Below are 19,770 nucleotides of genomic sequence, written 5' to 3' on the forward strand. Positions count from 1 at the left end.
GAAATAACATATGATTATAAAACTCACTTTTTAAAAAATTTTATGGGTAAGATCCAGAAGAAAAAAAATTTAGAAAAAATTATAATTATAATAAGTAATTATTGGTTATTAATTTCCTTTTTTTTAAACTAAATTTTAATGTATTTCCTCTTGTCCCCCAATTACTCTATCTTATTTAAATTTTATTAGTTTTTTTTTTGGAAGAAAGGTACTTTTTATATTCTTACATTCTATTACTCTTTCATTGCTATACACATTACTAAACATTCCACACTCATATACTTCATAATCTGGGACAAGGTTTGTTGGAATCCCTTGAGAAAAAAATGCACAATTATATGGAGGATGGGGCCTTCACCTTTGGGCTGGTCTATAACAAATGTGCTAATAAAGATAAAGGATAAACAATCATTTTCAATTTTATCATCTTTTTTTTGTTAAAGTAGATTTCTTTACATAAAATAAAACAGGTCAAAAACTATATGTAGTGAAAATATTTTTATTTGTTCAAAAAAAATCATTTATTATATCATAATATATTATATTACAATATATATTATATATATACGCATTCAATTTATTATTATTATATCCCTATTGCACGATTTTGTAGTTGATAAAGATGATGGCTAAAAATTTAATTTTACAATTCTGTTATAGGTTTTTTGATAATACGGGCACAACTGCTGGGAGGCCCTATGAAGACGCATAATTTTTCCCAAAATAAATGATCGTCATACATCACCACGGGTTGTGTCATAAAGCTTAGAGCGACATCGGAGTAGCTATACACTTGATGAGAAGTATTGTTGCGACGATTAGTAAGGTTCGAAGCCTTACCCGCCATATACTGAAAAGTGTGATCGGGCACAATAATAGTTATAACCGCGTTGTTATCGCGACGGGTCGACCCGAGACATAACTCATGATACAGATGTACTACTTCCCTCGACTCTGTTTTAACAATGATGTTCGTATTAATCGGTGTCTCATGTTGGTTAGCAGACATTCGCCTGATCCCCTCGTAAGTATCGTGCGTCAGGATGAAGGCTATCTTGCGGCTATCTTGGGCGCAGGCGTTGACTACTTCGGTGAGAAAGGTTTCGCGAGAAAATTCTAAGCAGAGCTTGTACTTGCGAGCTCGTTCCAACCCCGGTACGAGGACTGATCTGACAAAAGAGGTTTCCTTGTGGGCGTAGGATACGAAAACGTCATAATCGTATATGGATATTCGAGGCTCGCGTCGGAATCGGTTTAAAAGAGTGGAAACTTTCGACGAATAGCAGTTCGGTATATGGTCCGATTTATTTCCGATCATCGATTTGGTGTGGTTGTTGGAAGGTGCTACCATCTTTTGGTATTCCGACCAATAATATTTCGTGGACACATCGGATTCCATTTTGAGTCCGCTTTGGGCAGATTGATCATCGGATCCGCGAAGAAGAGGGTCAAAACAAGGAGGCGGTGGCCTGCTGATTCGTTGAACTATCTTATCCTTCAAAGAAAGTTCGCTGTTATTGCGAATAAAAGAGACGAACCCGAAAATACCGGTTAAAGCCAGTATGGCAACTAGTCCGATCAGGAGAACCCTAAAGATGGTCGTAGATGTCCAAGTTTTAAAATTATTCTCGACTGGGATTCCCTTTCCAGTTTTATTGATGACTCCTTCGATCACGTGCTTACTATCATAATTAGTGGCGTTAATTTTTTCCGATTGATAAATCGATTTTAGCCATCCCGAGGTGCCGTTAAACGTTAATAATGTTTCGTATTCTTCGGTGCTGTATTGTACCGAAGACGGTGTAGCTGATTCCGTGGAATACGGAGATAATTGAACCCTATGATGCACTATGTCAGATCGAGAAAGCTTGACCCGAACAATTGCTTTCAGTACCGTGTCCCCGAATTCGTAGTTAGGACAAACTGGCCATATTTCCCTCACATTAAGGTCTAAATAGGAATCGTTTAAATGTGCCGTAGAATAATTTCCGTCCGTGGCATAAGAGGTTACAGGGGCACCGTTGGTAAAAAATTTGATCAACAACTCGGATTCCATTTCAACCGGAAGAGTCAATTTGCAACTCAAATCATCCAAATCGGCTACGATGGATCGAGTCGTATTCGCGATGATTTGGAACAATTGACAGTCCTGGCAGCTCAAAGGGTTGTGAGAAAGATATATCGAACGATTATCAAGTGATTTCTGGTTATGATTCATTTCATCGTTCGACAAGATGCCGGCCACTAAAGAAGGCGATAAAGAATAGCCGGATAAAAATTTAGAATCTAAGCTGTGAAGTAAATTGTAACTCAGGTCTAACGTTTTAAGGTTTGACGAATAAATCGCGGCAAATTGTTTGTAATCTAAGACTGTCAAACGATTCCGACTCAAATTAAGAAACTTGATGGAGAACGTGCCTTCAAACATATCGGGAGCCAAATGAGTCAACAAATTATTGCTGAGATCCAGGAACTCCAGGCGGGTCAATCTCGCGAATGCCTTATTCTCCAGCTCCATTATTTTGCTAGAATTCAGGTAAAGTTCCTTTAGTTCAAAGAGGGCGAAAAATGTGGCTTTCCTAATTATAGTAAGGTTGTTTCCACCCATCTTAATCACTGTAGCGAACTTGGGGACTTGCTCGGGGACATGCGTCAACGCCAGTGAATCGCAAACAACGGCGTTAAAGTTCCAGGTTGCATCGCTGTAACAAGAACATCCCTTAGGACAGATCAACTTGCAATCGCAGTAAAAGAATTGGCAGCATCGGCACATCGGGAAACAATGGTCGGTGTACGGGCATACAAAGGGCAATTTCAGGTAAATGGCATCAACCACTAAAATTTGAAATTTTCGATATGGATCAAAACATCGTAATTCCCGGAGATCGTCCAATATTAGAACTCCACTAGGAATATTAGAAGTGTTAACGAGAAAGTATATGTCAGCAATCCAATCAAAGTGACAATCACAAAGTAGTTGGTTACCCTTTAAGGCGACTCGCACGTTAGGAGCTTCGTGGGATAAAAAAGGGTTCAAAAACAATTTGGAAGATAAATTGGAAATAAGGTTGAATTCTAAATTGAGCATTTTTAGGTTGGGTAAATTCGCGAAGAACAGCTGATGATTGTCTCCTAATTGAGTGATCCTATTTCCTACTAGAATAAGTTTGGATAAACTTCGAGGAAACGAATTTACGGTTAACCTGTCGATCCCGTTGTATGACAGGTCCAAAACGGTAATAGATGATCCATGATCCTCTGCGCAAATAGAATAGGTAACTATGGATATACTGTTTTGAGTGGCATTTAATAATTCAACGGAGGAAGATATATCGCAAAGGTTGAGGTTTTTAATATCGTTATTGCCTATATCCAGATCTTTCAAATTCCCCGTATACGTAAATAACCCCTTTAAATCGGAAAATATATTAAAACTCAAATTTAAATGTGTCAGGTAAGGGATATCCCTAAAATATTGAGGGGCATCTATCAAATCTAACGCATTATGCGACAGGTCTAATCGAGCTAATTCTCGCATCCCGCTAAAGGCTTCAACCGAGAGCGTCTCCATAAAGTTGTAGGAAACGTTTAAAATTTGAATGGAATTGACGTAGGTGGAGGGAATTGAATTCGTTTTCAGGAAAGATATTTGGTTGTGAGACAAGTCCAATTTTGTTATATTCGTTGCATTTAAAGTCAGAATAAGCTGAGCCGGAAAAGATGTCAATCTATTTCCCCCCAACATCAAATGCTTTAGGCTAGGAGAGGTATCGCATTTGATGGATGACTTTTTATAAAACGATGTTGGAGATTGGTTCTTACAATTGTTAGATAAATCTAGAGATTCGAGCTTAGGCGGCAAGCATTTGCTTAGTTCATTGTTCACTGGGTGCGTATGATTTACAGTTACAATGAGTCCTTCTTGGAATAGAGATGTTAGGTTATTAAAACCTAGGAATAACGCCCGCAATCCGAAGAAGTTAGGAATAACGCTCCATATTGCTTCCGTTACCTGGCATCCCTCTAGCCTCAGTTCTTCTATATTTTCATAGTAGTTGTTGTTTATAGATACGTTATACTTATCATCAATCAAAAAGTCTTTCACCCAGCCTTCGTATCCTACGTGCCCATCGACACTAAGTAAACGACTTCCAGATAGATCCACACTTCTAAGGCGATCTCCAATAACGGTAATCAATCTTTTTAGGATAGGTATCCGATGATGAGTATCCAATAAAAATTCATCGTCGATAAACCGTATACTGTTCAGCTTCTTCAAGGGGTCTCTCATAGATGAAAAATCGGGGTCGCTGTTGACGTCATTGGTATCGCTAAAGTCCTTCTCGAAAAACGATATAGCTGAATTCCTGACGGTAAACTTGTTGGGTATTATAATACGCGTATTCTGAACGGAACCTTGGGTTACTTCGAATGCAAATATCGCGATTAACGAGTTTCTCGAGGTGTTACTAAAGCGCGGATTGATATTTAAGTGACAACCTCGTATCTCCAGCTGATAAATTTTTTCCGGATCATCGTAAGAATCAATATTTTTAGTCGGTAATATTTTGAACCGCGTAGTTGAGCGGGTTATATTGGATTGTCGGCGAAATAATGTTTTGTCTTGATAACAATTTATCGAAATGGTTGGGTTCTCAAGATGAAGTGAGGCCGGGGTTATTTGGACCTTGTAGCGGGGGAGTGCCTCCCCAAAAAATATGAATTCGGCATTCGTAGTTACGAGAAAAATTTTGATTACGTGATCGTCTCCTTCGTGGGAATGAACGAGCGAATTTTTATTAACGATTAATTGGGCAGGTGTAGTAGAGGATGTTAGGTTACCGTTAGTTAGCCTCGCGATGGATTTATATGCCCCGGATAAAGGGATCGAACAAATGAATATTGGAATTAACCATATGTTCATGTGATTTGGTTGGATCATCCTTCATTTATTTCGTTTTCCCTATATATATTTTTTAAAAAAATGTTTAAGAAATAATATTATATATATAAAATAGCATAGCCTAGAACCCTAAGATTTGTTTAAAAAAAACTTCTAATAAAGTGGTTTTTTCTAAAAAAAAAATGTCCGTAATATTTGTACTTAACGTTAACAGTAATACATCTTATTCTAATCACATATTATCCCGTTTTCAAATATATAGCAGTCTTTTGCAATTTGATAATATCCTTTTTCAATATTAATTTATTTCTTTCATTTATTCTTTCTATCTGGTCAGGACAGTACATACTAATATCATTTTTTTTAAAAAAATGTTATAATATTCTTATATTGATCGAGGTGGTTTGCTAATTGATTAAACTAAGCAATTATGACTTTCATTTTTTTTAAAGGTTTTCGCGAGAGATTCATATAATAACATATTCACGTAAAATTTCGTACCTTTTTGTTTAAACACCATTATTTGAATAAAAAAATAAAACCATATTTTTTTTGCCTAAAATAAAAAATTCGTAACATTAATAATATACCAAGATTATTTATAATTCTAAATTTAAAGGCGAACTTTCACATATTTTATATTATCTCATCTCGCAATTTTAAAAATAAATTACCATATGTTTATGTTAAATTTACTATATAATATACTGATAGCTGCTCTCTTAAAACTTGTTACAAAATATTTCCATAGGTTTTTTAACAAATTTTTTTAAATATTGTATTCCATCAAATTTGTTAATTTTTATTTCATTTTCAATTGCACACACACGCACCACGCATCTTTTTCCATTTCTCTCGATGTTTAAATCTGAATGGCAGACAAAAATACCCCCTTTAAAAAAAATAAACATAAATAAATTATCAATTTTTAGGATCTAAGCCATATTATATTATCAAAAAACCTTAGTCCACAATGGGAACAAAGTCCCTTCCGCCCAACTAAAATCTTAAATATAAAAATCGCTTCCAAGCAAAAACAATCATTCAAAAAATATTATTTAGTAGGGATGTACCGATATTTAATGGCGGATCGGGCCGATATTTCGCCTTTTGTTGAATATCGGTTTGAAAATCCGGGCCGGGCCGTATATTATAAAACCATATATTTGAAACCCGAAAAATAAATATTATTTATTTTAAAAAAAATCCGGGTTGGGTCCTGATATTTTTTTTTAAAAAAAAAGCCGGATCGGGTAAAATATAAAACCCGGGCCGGGCCGGGTCGTAAAAAATTCGGGCCGGACCGACCCCTGCAAATGGTACCATTGCAGGTCTCTGCTATATAGATGTATTGTACACTATTAAACGCCTACGCCTCGAGATTTCACTAGTAGTGCTAAAATTTTGTGTCATCTAAAAGCAAAATCTCCAGGTTTGTGTAAGTGTCAGGAATAGCCGTTTTTAAAAATTGGATCGAATATAGCCATTTTGCAACACTAGAGATGCATGCGCGTTAAAAATTTAAAAGCGATTAATATGTTTACCAGAGTTATTAAAAGATACTTTTTAAATGTATCTAGATACAGGTACATCGTCTAAAATAATATTCTAGATACCGATATTTTAATCAAAAATCTATCTAGATACAGATACCACATTTTTATATCTAGATACTTGTATCTAGATCCTTTAACAACTCTGATGTTTGCAGAATACAAATTACGATAATGATATCGGATATGTAATCGGCCGATTTTAATATAATATCGGATCAGACCGGTCTCTAACCAGCGGTATTGTTACTCCCATATCTCGGTCCATAACGGGAACAAAGTCCCCTCCCCCCAACTAAAATCGATCAGATATTATTTATGACTAACTTCGAAATCATTAGTGGGGAACTTTACCTTTTAATTTATTAAATCTAGTGTTGTTAATCGGCTCGATTTTTGCCCAATACATTAGCCACAAAAATATAGCGCGGACCTCGATATTTCGTTAACAGATGTCCAAACCTTTCTGCCATCCATGAGGGGATTCTCCGAGCTTTGCGCTATATATTTTTTGACTAAACACACTTGGGTTAGTCGTTTTTAAAAATGTGGGGCCGTTTAAGGACACTACCAATAGGTACAGTTAGTATTGTTAAATAGCGCTAGGCGAGTGGCGAGTTTTTAAAGACAGCTAACTTAAATATTTTAGCCCATAAAAATATTGTACAAGTCTTTTAATTTCGATAAAATAGATGTCCACGTTTTGGTCATCTATGACCAAATTCATTCTGATTGAGTAATATTATTTTGACTAAACACACTTGGGTTAGTCGTTTTTAAAAATCTGGGGCGCCGTTTAACGACACTACCAATAGGTACAGTTAGTATTGTTAAATAGCGCTATTTGAATGGCGAGTTTTTAAAGACAGCTAACTTAAATATTTTAGCCCAAAAAAATATTGTACAAGTTTTTAAATTTCGATAAAATAGATGTCCACGTTTTGGTCATCTATGACCTAATTCATCCTGATTGAGTAATATTTTTCTTCGTTTTTTATAAAAAAAATCAACTAACATCAAGACTCATCTATTTAAATGATAATATTTTATAAATTATTATTCCTTTTTTTTTCTTCTAAATATTTTAAATAATATAAACTTTAAAAAAAAAAATAATTGGGTTCCTAAAATAGAACAATGGTTAAATTTGGGAATAGGAATTCTCTTGGTTCAGATCTTAGCGATTTGATTTTGTTAGCTAAATTTTTTTTTTTTAAAAAAGCTAAAAGTCAAAGAAGCGAGACTGCCCGTTGGTAGACGTAGCTATTGGTGTGAATTATAAAATTGCTAATGCTTTTGCATTTGTTAATTTTTGTTTTATTCTCTGCTTGAGTAAGCAGGTTGCTATTAATATTAGTGGCATTTTTTTAAAAACGGCACGATTAAGATTTTAGCCAAAAATAGTGATATGTAAGTTCAAACATTTTTAAATAGAAATCCAGACCTTTCTGCCGTCTATCAGCAAAATCTCCGGGTTTTACATATTATTATGTTTCCTAAAATCTTACACGGGTCTACGTGAGACACATGAGTTGTTAATCCTGTTTTTAGATATAAAAATGTGGTATCTGTATCTGTATCTAGATAGATTTTTGATTAAAATATCGGTATCTAGATATTATTTTAGACGATTATCTAGATCCATTTACAAAGTATCTTTTAACAACTCTGTGAGTCAGATGTATAATCCCAAATAAGGGATTTGCTCATGGCCCAGGGGATAGCGGTCAGATCGTCGGGTTTTGAACCGTCATCTGTTGAGAGGTTTCAGGGTTCTCTGGATGTTAAACATGCTTAAAATTAAGCACCCATCTATTTATATATATATTTATAAATTTTATCAAAACATTCTAAGGCCGTGTCCTAGGTCAGCTTAATCTGGATACTTAATTTGAATTTTAGTATAGGCTAAAAAATTATCTGATCGAGGTTACCCTGTTTATTTTAATTATTTGGCGGCATTTTCGTATTTTATTCACGTTTTATTTGTTTTCTTTCTTTTTAATTTGTTTTTTATTAAACCGATACTTAAAAGACGGCTAAATAGCCCGTTATTATAAACATTAAGCTGAGCTAGCAGAGTTGTTATAAGATACTTTTAAAATGTATCTAGATACAGGTACATCGTCTAAAATAATATTCTAGATACCGATATTTTAATCAAAAATCTATCTAGATACAGATATCACATTTTTATATCTAGATACTTGTATCTAGATCCTTTAACAACTCAGTGAGCTAGGATAGAGCCTAAATACTTATTTCAATCCTTTCACATTTTGACCAATTTTGAGAGAAATAATATGGTTAAATAAAAAGTTAAAGAGTGTTGACCTAGCCAATCAGCAAACATGGCCGTTTATTCCACCTATCCCTGACATAATTTTTATTCTATCTATTACTCTTTTGAATTTTGGACTGACCCTATCCAGAGAACTTTATGGGCCGGGCCGGCCTAAAGAAGAATTTGAAGGAAAACTTTGTAAAAGTTAATAACTTTTTAAAACAATGCACCAATTCAAAAATTTTCAGGAAAAAAAAGGCATTTTATTTAATAAAAAAAAATTATAAAAATATATTATAGCCAAAGGACCTTCAATAAGTGGACAAGATCTCCAATAAAATTTATGGGTGAAAACCGAAATAATAGTGCGATTCCCAGCTCCCACCCCCCTTAGTAAAAATCCTGGATGCCATGAATTCAATATTGAAAATATTAAATTGGATCGGCCTCCAACAGGTCTGCAATGGGCGCGATTTGAGAAAACGCCCGTAAATTTTCCTGGTGGAACTAAAATATTTTAAATATCGTGCGGGTGGCGGACTTGGGCTGATGAATTTTAATTATTTTTGGAGCGAAATGAACTGAAACAGACTTACTCCTATTTAGTAAAAAAAAATCATTTTATAAGAAAATCTTTAAAATAAATAAAAAGGACCCAAAGCCAGCATTAAAATAATTTTTAAACACCATTGGGCAATGTGGTGGGGTTAAACGCCTTGATTTGAGTCGATTTTTATAAACGGATAAATCAATATTTTAGCCATAAATATATTGCATAAGCTTAGAGATTTCCCTAATAGATGTCCAAATTTGAAACCTTTGTGTACCATCTTTGACCTATCGGTAAAAACCTCTTCAAATAAAAATGGGACTTTTATATTAATTACTAAAAACTGGTGTTGATAAACGGCTCGTGATTTGGACCGATTTTCAAAAAAGGGCAATATTTTAGCCGGAAAATTATTGCCTGAATCACAAGATTTCGCTAATAGATATCTAAACCTTTGAAGCCTTCTACGAGCAAAATCTTCAGGCTCGCATATGTTTTTTTTCAGGATAAAACATTTGAGTTAGCCATTTTTGGGCAAATTCGGCTCGAGCAGTTCAACAACACTAGGGTGGGCGTGTTAAATAAGAATTTTAAATAAATGAGCGGGCAAGGGGCGGATAAATTTTTAAAGAAAACCTAGGATCGGCGGTTGGGTTAAAAAAAAAATTTAAAACAAAGTGGACGGACATCTTGGCTTAAACCAGCCCCTATTTTTTTTATGAAAATAAAACTATATCCTTACCCTCCCCTCCCATAGATAAAAACGTAGTATCGGGGGAATATGGAATCCATGGGAGCCTCTAAGAACGATTTTTAAAAATTTACCAGATAGGTTAGTTTCGTCCAATATTTTAGAAATCAAAAAATATTAAGCAAGCCTAAAGATTTTGCTCGTATATGGTAAGAAGGTTTGGTCATCTATCAAGGAAATCTTGAGTAGTTTTGTTATACGGGCCATTTTGCCGATTCTTAAAAACAGCGAACTCGATATTTTAGGCAGAAAAAATATCATGCAACCCTTAAGATTTTATTTATAAGGTGGTACAGAAGTTTGAACATCTATTAACGATATCTCGAGTAGACAATATTTTTCTGCCTAAAATATTGAGTTAGCCGTTGAGCCCTATATATTACAGATAGATATTCCAGCCATGTGTAGAGTGCCTATCTTAATAAATTTTCAGAGATTTCACGGTTAAATCTTCTTCTTTTTTAAAAAATTATATTTAAAAATTAACATCTGTAAGTGGTTATAAAAGTTTCCAGGGGAAAAAAAATAAATTTTTGTTTGAAATTCAGTGTGGGTATTCTACACGTGGTTGGTAATCACTTCCTGTATAATCCTATTAATTTTTTTTTTTAGAGATATTTAAAAATCGAAGGATTCCGAATTATTCTTAATCACTTATAAACAATAATTTTGAACAGAAACCTGCAGAGATACGGCCCGGTTTTTTTCTAAAAAAATTATTCGGCCTTTCCCGAATTTTGTATTTTCAAGCCCGGTCAGGCTCCAGGCCCGGCTCGGATTTTTATTAACTGGGCGGGACTTCCGGGTATGCAGGTTTCCCAATTTGAAAAAGAAAATAAGTACTTAATGGAAATTTTTCAGAAGTAGAAAAAAAGGAAGAACAAAACGTATGAAATAAAAAGTTGAAAAAAAAAAACCCCGCGAAATTATTATCATTTTAAACAAAAAAAAACTTGCAATAAACGAGCCGCCCCCTCCCCTTAATGGTGCACACAAATTGAGCGTTTACGTTTGGCGGTAATTTTTTAATAATAAAAAAAACGTAACGCGCCCTTTGTTTGAATTGAGGTTTGTCTTTTATTTTATTAATATCCGTCGATTCAAAATTTTAAATAAGTTCTAAAAAGATTTTGAAAATTATATTATCGTCTGCCTTTCTTATTTCTTTTTAATTTCTAAAATATTCCTTTTTTTTTAGGATTATAAGTAAGTTATTTATATTACATTTTTATATAATATTACAGAGCGAAGAATTTTAAAAAAAAAGTAACTAAAGAGCAAACCTATTTATGTTTTTTTAAATGGTTGCTAACATCAAACAGTAATTTTACCAATTTGTACGTGGCCATTTTGAAATTCATTATTTGTGCACATGCGCATTGTAATGTCCTTCAATTAAAATTTATGATCAAAAAAAAAAGCAACATAAATAAGCTTTTCCCTTCATCCGGATATCCTGGCTAGACCCGATTCGGGACGATTAAGAATATTTTTAAATAACATTATGCAAGAAAGATTTCTGCCCATGGCTGGGCAGAAATGCTTGGACATTCTATTTGCCAAATCAATCTCGATGCTTAGATAATATTATTTTAAACTAAAAATTTTGATAGGGTAGTTTTGAAAAATCGACCCAACTCGGGCTTTTTAAACCGCTACTGGCTACTTACGCCTATTTTACTCACTTAAACGACTAAATTTTCGTAGAGGGAATGGGGGAAGAGTTGGGTATTTTTTTTAAAAATATAGGTGCGACCTTACTGATCGATATCGGGCGGTTACTCGCGATATCGGTTAAAATAATCCGGTGACATTTTTAGTCAACATTTTGCTATCGGTAATCAAGACACTTGTCTGATGACTCGGATAATTTTCTAGAGAAAAAAGGGCATCCATTGATAAAAATTTCCAAACATTAAAACTTTGTTTATAAAATTACAATCACGGGGGGGGGGGGGTTCAAAAATTATTTTTTAGCTGATATTTTTCAAAATGTTTTTTATGTTAATATTTCCAAATTGACCTCTTTCTAAGTTCTTTTTAAATAAATTCAAAACTTTCTGAGGCACCTGAAAATTTCCAGTGATTTCGAGCCCCCTTCCAATGACGCTAATGGATGGATATAATACACCCCTGCCATTCTCGGCATCTATTGAAGGAGTGTTTGGGTGCAGGAAAGACGTTGTTGAAGAAAAAGACACTTAAAAATAACCATTAAAATTGGTTTTTTTTAATTAAAATAAAATTTAGTTATTTAGATTTATAATAGCATTTAAATTCTGTTCTACTCATTTCATTAGTTTAGAATTTTTGGGATTCATAATAAATAATATTATTAGATTGATCAATATCTTTTTTTTCCCTAGTAACGCTACGATACTTTTTTTAAAAAAAAAGTAAAGTAACGTAAGTGTAGCGAAGTCAATTATGTATTTATTTTTTGGAAGTATAACGTTGATAGCATAGCACTATTTAATAAAAGAGTAAGAATCTGTTTATCTCTGGCTTATATCAAATTTTATTCATTTTTAAATCATATTTATGAAAACTAAAATGTTGTGAAGGGGGAAGGGGGGAGCTCGCCCCCCCCCCCTCATCCCCTATTTAATCAGGCTCTTTTTCAAATTATTTGTAATAATTCTTGCCTACATTTATCCGGCTAAAAATGTCGAGTTAACCGTTTTAAAAAATTGGCTCAAAACGAATCGTTTGAAACACTAATAATTACCAAGTTATAAGGAAATATGAAAAATTCTATAACGAACACAAAAAGGACAAATGGCCTAAACAAAAAAAGAAGTAAAGAATAATATTTATTTTTTTCGTGGAAAATTTTTTTAGTTTTTAAAAAACAGAGTTGATAAAGGATACTTTTTAAATGAATCTAGATACAGATACAACGTCTAAAATAATATCTAGATACAGATTATTTAATCAAAAATCTATCTAGATACAGATACCACATTTTTATATCTAGATACAGGATCTAGATACTTGTATCTAGATCATTTAACAACTCTGTTAAAAAATGATAGAACCAGCAGTGGTACCATTTGCAGAAGCCCGGCCCGACTCGGATTTTTTTAAAATATATTATATTTATTTTTAATTTTTTTAACTAATAATGGCGATTTCAATAATAATTTTCAGGCCAGGCCCGGGTATATTTAAAAAAATTAAAATACGGGCCCGGCCCTGGAATAAAATTATATTAAATTAATTTTACTTCTTTTTAAAAAAAAAATAACCTTTTTTAAGAATGCGTTTTTCTGTAAAATGCCCTTAGAATTATATCCAGAAAATAGTATAATTCGTGTCTCTACCAAATGATCGAATTTTAAAAAATGATTTTTGAATTAATTTTTATATTTCGAATACTACTTTCCGATAAAAATCAAAAATCAAATACTTTTTTTTTCTTCAAAAATATTTCAAATATTTTATAAAATTTTACAACTTTAAATATATTTTTTTTTTATTTATTTAAACTTTTATAAAATATTTTTATAAATTTTTTTCCCAAATTTTAATCAAAATTCTATTTTTTTTCTTATAAAAATATTCAATAAATTTTATAAAACAAAAATTACACTTTAAAAAGGTTTTAAAAATGTACAATAATTAAAACATTAGGGGAGAATGGGGGAAAAAATATTTTAAAAATGATGGTAAAATAAACACACATATATTAAATTATATTATATATACGATATCAAATGAAGAATTATAAAAATAAAATTTTATATTTTTTTATTTCCTTAATATAACTCGCTGACTTTGCGATATTCTTATGGGATATCTAAGAAATGTGTAATAAAGTAAACAAAAATACATATCAAAATTTTAAATTACATTGGCTATAACAAAAAATAAATACATTTAAAATTTAAGATTACATTGGCTAGACCTATCCAAAGCATTGGCAAATGGAAAAAACATATAAATAAATAAATTAATATAGCTGGAAAAACGGTGGAATAGAGAAATCATCTTGAAACCACTACGAATGGGTGATTTTGATTTCTGACAAAAAGGAAGTTTTAAAAAAAACAAAAATGCACCATAAATTCTAGTATTTATATTTTTTTATTAAATAAAATATAATTTATATAAGAAGAAAAAAATATAGTAATAAACAAGAGAGATACTATGTGTGAATTATCAATTGATATGTTATATATAACTTAAAACTTTAAAAAAAAACAAACCTTAACTTCGAAGAAAACACATTTTTTTTTCCCCTTTTTTTAAAAAAAATGTAAGAAAAACAAACCATAAAAATATAAAAGAGAAAAAGATTTTTAAAAGGCCATAATAATCAAATTGAAAATGATAAAAAAACAATAAAATATACACAGATGTGAATTTTTTTGCCGTAATTTTTCTTATTCTGCTTGTGTTATTTTATTTTAATTGTGAAATAGGAATCGAGAATTTATAATATTTATACACAAATTTAAATTTAAAAAATGATAATATAAGGAGTTTCTTGGATATTTTTATTTAATAAACATATCTTTCTAATATAATTACAATATAAGCCGTTTTAAAAATTTTCGAGGGCAATCTATTTTTCATTATTTTCATCATTTTTTAAAAAACTAAAAATAAGGTTTTGGAGAATTTTACTGATCTACAGCGGAAATAGAAATTCCAAAAATGTTTGTGCTTAATTGGTCCTCTTAAAATGGTTAGTAAAATCAGTTTTACTCTCAACTAAGAATCCTTGCTCATTAAAAATAAATGTAAATATTTTATAATAACAATGCTCCCTTCTTTCCTCCAGTGCCCTCACTTCGGAAGGTTTAAAGAAAGAAAGGGGTGGTGGGTAGCCCCACAAATTTTTTTTACAACTTCCGTTTCCTCCTAGAGCTTTGGTTAGGGTCAAAGTTTTTATACAACTTATGAGGAATACTCCTAATTTTACTAGGGTTCCCGCTAATAATTATGGATCCTGATGTCGACGCTTCTACATGGGCCTTAGGTAGGCAGAGATGAGAAATATAAACAGGAAGTTATACTTAGGAAGGCTAAGATACTAAGGATTATTGTCCCTGAACTTCTTTGAAAAAAAACATTTTAAATGGCTCCCCATATTTCCAAAATGATTTAGTGCAAATAAAATATCTTTAAACCAATGTTCTGTTTAAAAAATAAAATTTAGTCGACGTATGCGGAATATTCTTCCGCTTTACTTTATCGAACCATTTTTTTTTCCCATACCAATAAATTGCTAGAAGGTCAACTTCTTTTGTCGCTTACGCCCTTGATTTTCTTCGAGGATCTAGGGATCGATGAAAAACAGCTGGAGACGCCATTTTAGTTACCCATATCATTATTAAAAAAATTTTAAACGAGAGAACCAATTTATTCCTATGTCTGGCGCCATGTTTATTATAGAATTGCCTTATCATCGAAATGATATGGAAGCGAGTTATCAATTTAATAGAAGTTTTTTAACATGATAATGATTACTATATGGGTTACCAAAATGGCGGGTCCAGCTGATTTGCATTAAACGACGCTTTCAGATGCATTATTTATGAATGCATTGTCAGTCTAGTATTATTATATGTCATTGCTATTACCTTACATATAGAATAGCAATTAGTATAATTAGATTTAATTAACTTAATTACGTTTTAAATTCTATATGTGTCGTATTTGGATATGGAATTCATGGTGATTCCAACCCTCAATTTTATATCATTTATTGAAGGGATATTTTTAAATTGAAAAAAATGTTTGATTTGACCGGGAAAAGGTATTCCAGCTGATGTAGAGTATAACTACCTTATAACAAATTTTGGTGTTATATTTAGTCAATTTTTTATGAAAAATCTATAGTTAAAATAAAATAAATGAGAGTTAGGGTGCGGTTTCGAAAGTTTACGTCAAAAATTGTTTCAAATATTCGCAGTGGAGGCAGGGGAGGAGGGTGGGGACTCTATAACACTCTCAAATTTATTTACCGCGTAATTGGATTTCAAAAAATTGCAATTTTGTACATCTTATTAGCAAAATGTCGGGATTCGGCTAAAAGATTGAGTTATCCGATTTTAAAAATCCACTCAAATTCGAGTACCTTTGACGACACTAGTAAAAACTATTATAATATCTATAAAATAAAAATAAGATATTTTAAAATGTAAAAATATATATATTTAGATAAGGTTAAATTTGGAAGCAACATAAAAGAAAAATCGTATACCGGGTGAATCAAACTCCTTTCATATAAGATTTTGGGATTAATACATTCATATCAGAGCCAATTTTTAAGGCACTGTATTTTTTATATGATAAAAATATAAGCTAAACCATTTTAACATCCATTACGAATACGGTTTGTCAATTCAATTCGATTCGACTTTATCAGAATGAATAAAAATATATAATAATAAATTATGGCTACCTTTTTTAACTTATTGTTTCCTCCTTTCACTTCTTCATAAAAAAAATAAATTTCAAATTTTTTTAACTTAATTAAGATATTCATAAAAAATTCTCTATAGTGCGCAGCAAATTTTCAAAAAATGAAAGTTACGAAAGGGCCTAACAGAACAATGCTAAATGATATTTTTTTTTACCCACTGGTCGTTGAGATTTTAAGTCCATTGAATAAGAAAAATGAAGAAAATATACTAGGTATAGAATAATAGGCCTCTTCTTCTACTAACTAAAAAACTTATTCGCATATTAATTTGTATAGTAGTGGTGGCTAAGCTAAACCATTAATATCAATCTTATTATTATAACATGCATATTTGTGAAACTAGTAAAATAGGGCTGGCGTCAAAACTTGATCTAATTCTGACTACGAGAGACGACATATTGTAAAATGGCGATAGATCCCTCGACAAATACTGCCATGAAATCATCCCTATTTCCCAACCTCATAAGATTTTCCATCCTATGCAGCTTCATTCTATTTTTTAAATAGAAAGACAAGTATTCTAAATATTGGTAAAATTAAGATACCTATTGACCATAATGCATGTATATGGTATATTTTTATGTTAACATTTTTTTTTGTTTCTTTTTCACACACATTAATTTAAAAACTATTAAAAATACTACAAAAAAAATGATAAAATATTTAGCAAAGATTTTTTTTTTCCGATTCCTTAAAGAAATTTTTTTTTCAAATATAACTAAGACGCCAATTTATAGGATGATTATTTTTAAATTTCTTATTTGGTAAGGATATTATCACATATGAACAGAACACTTTACCTACGGTCACAACATACAAGAGGGGGAATGTTGGAAAAGATATAATCAACGCAGAAAAAATTTTTTTTTGACTAACATATTGAGGGCCAGTTAGAAAGAGAACAATACCCATCGTAACGGTACGAAGATTATATCTTGAACACATTCACGATAATTAATAACGACAAATTTATTTTTACAGAAGATAAATATCTAAAAATGGCATTAAGAGGCATCTTTAAAAAAAAGAAGAGATTGCCTTTTTGTATTGGGCAGCTCAATTTCATTTCTCATATTTCTATTAGATTCATTAATAATAGTGAATTCGCTACCAACTACTTTTTTGACTACCTAAATTATTGTTTTATCAAATTCTCCCAAAACCTTAGAAAATCAAATTATAATTATTAACTATTATTTTAATATACATTTTATATTGTCGTGTTGGGAATCTGATTATTTATAATAAATTCTATATCGTCTTCAATGCCAATAATATTGTTGAATCTTTTTAGCCTCTAATGCTTACCCTAAAAAAAATTAGCATAAATTACCTGAGAGCCGAGATATAATACTTGCATGAGGCACGACTAGAATTGTTAAAAACCCAGATTCGGGTATAACCTTAAACACGACCGGATTAGATTAATAATTTAGCCAAGATAATATTATTTCCCAAATCGAGGTCTAACCTTTTTTTGTCATCTATGAGCAAAATTTTCAGGCTTAAATAATATTACTTTAACTAAAATTTTAATCGGATTGAACTTAGACCGGGCTTTTTAACATCCCTAGACACGAACTACAATTTTTAAGAAAAAAATGATAATGGGAAATATCCATTAGGACAATGTCATTATAATGTAAGAGAAGAAGAAAAAAATTGGTTTAAGAGTTTTTATGACAGCTCAGCTCACCAATCAAAGGTAGTCGTGTATAGCGTTGAACGTAATTGATATCTTATCTGATTTTCTTAAAATAGGCATAGTAATTTTATTCTTTATATATATATATATATAACATTGTGCTTCCGAAGTAACGTAGTTCAGTTGCTTATAAACGTGGATTGAGGAATCATTTCATAAACTTCGAACACGGGTTCGAATCCAGCAAGGACCCAGTTTTTTTTTACCTACAAGCCAATTAGATGGTTTCGTGCTACGGGGTATGATATGTATGATATCAGAAACTACTACCAGATCCTGTTAATATATTAGAATAATAGTGGACCTTATTGTATTTAATAAAAAAATTTGATCGTTATTACAGGAATTTTAGATAGAGAGTTGTAAATTTTAAAATCAAGAAATAAAATAGATTAAGTATACGAATAGTTCAAATTGAATACATTAAAAATTAATTATGTGAATGTATGAAATAAAATTTAGCTGATAATATACTATTTAATGACCAAATATATAATTAAACAATATTTTAATTTTTTTTAAAAATATTTCTAGTATATAACCGTTGTTTAGCGAATTACTATACTAAGACCCCGATTCTATATATCATTAACGCCGTGGATTAAGGATTCTCCTATACTATCGTATCAGTTGCTGGACTCTTTAAGTTATACTTATCCTGATTGAATAGTGTAAACTAGAGATCCGGGCCGGGCCTTAAAAATTATACATCTAAATTTATCAATTTTATGTTCAATTTTTTATGTAAAATAAAAATATGTGATTTTATTTTATAGAAAGTAGATGTCTTATATAACATATATCGTATATTTTAAGTAATTATAAAAATTAATTTCTTATATTTAAATAAATTAGGGCCGGGCCGGCATAATTTTTTTAAAAATATTTCGGTTTCGGGCCGGGTTTAAAAATCCGGCCCGATGCAGATCGCTAGTGTAAACCCATTTTTTTTGTATTATTCTTCAAGTTTCCTATTTTCAAATTCATAAATTATTGATAAAGGCACGCAGATTGTTCATCGTCAATAATGACAGGCGAATCGAAATTTTCTTCTTTGTTTGATGATGATGGATGAATCAGAATAAAAAAAAAATTGTGTATCTCATATGTTTCCCAAAAACTGAGATAGAAGAAGATTTTTGAGAATTAGCTGTGGCATATGAGCCCCTATGAATTTCCTATTACCCGAATCAAATAGTTGTAGAACTTGAATTTATTTTATTGTTATGAAAGAGTGTACGTCGGGAATATTTATTGTATATCTATCCTATATTACATTATATTTATTACATCACTCTTACTCTACGCACGCCTTATAGTTTCCTCGTACGAAAAAATGGGACTATGACATGGCTTATATTATATAAGAGATTACAAAGAAAAATCATCATTTTCTGTCAGATACGGCTCTCAGAGAGTTTAGAGATGTGGATGATAGCGAAACGCAACAAATCTGTGATGGTTCTAATTTTATTTTTCTAAAGAGTTTAGTTACCGTTAACAGGATAGTCAATGATGTACTAGGGTTATAGTTTAGAAAAAGGTCTAATAAAATTTTAATAATAAGTATCTTATACCCTTTTATGCTACT

At 31.5% G+C, this 19,770-nt stretch overlaps 1 protein-coding gene across 4 annotated transcripts; it reads right to left on the reverse strand.

Moving 5' to 3' along the window:
• Positions 1-583: 583 nt before the first annotated feature.
• Positions 584-18,402, reverse strand: LOC135923603 (uncharacterized). Of its 4 annotated transcripts, none has more exons than XM_065458445.1 (2): positions 18,275-18,402; positions 584-4,963 (listed from the first exon to the last, which is right to left on the reverse strand). In XM_065458445.1, the coding sequence occupies exon 2, from the start codon at positions 4,940-4,942 to the stop codon at positions 644-646; it is 4,299 nt and encodes a 1,432-aa protein (XP_065314517.1). In that variant the 5' UTR covers positions 4,943-4,963; positions 18,275-18,402; the 3' UTR covers positions 584-643. The 4 variants fall into 4 exon arrangements, with proteins under 4 accessions (XP_065314517.1, XP_065314518.1, XP_065314519.1 ...); XM_065458446.1 differs by lacking the exon at positions 18,275-18,402 and adding an exon at positions 13,938-14,073; XM_065458447.1 differs by lacking the exon at positions 18,275-18,402 and adding an exon at positions 13,290-13,419.
• Positions 18,403-19,770: the final 1,368 nt, after the last annotated feature.

Source organism: Gordionus sp. m RMFG-2023, chromosome 2, assembly GCF_954871325.1.
Source record: "Gordionus sp. m RMFG-2023 chromosome 2, tfGorSpeb1-WG-v2, whole genome shotgun sequence".
Classification (NCBI taxonomy): domain Eukaryota; kingdom Metazoa; phylum Nematomorpha; class Gordioida; order Chordodea; family Parachordodidae; genus Gordionus; species Gordionus sp. m RMFG-2023.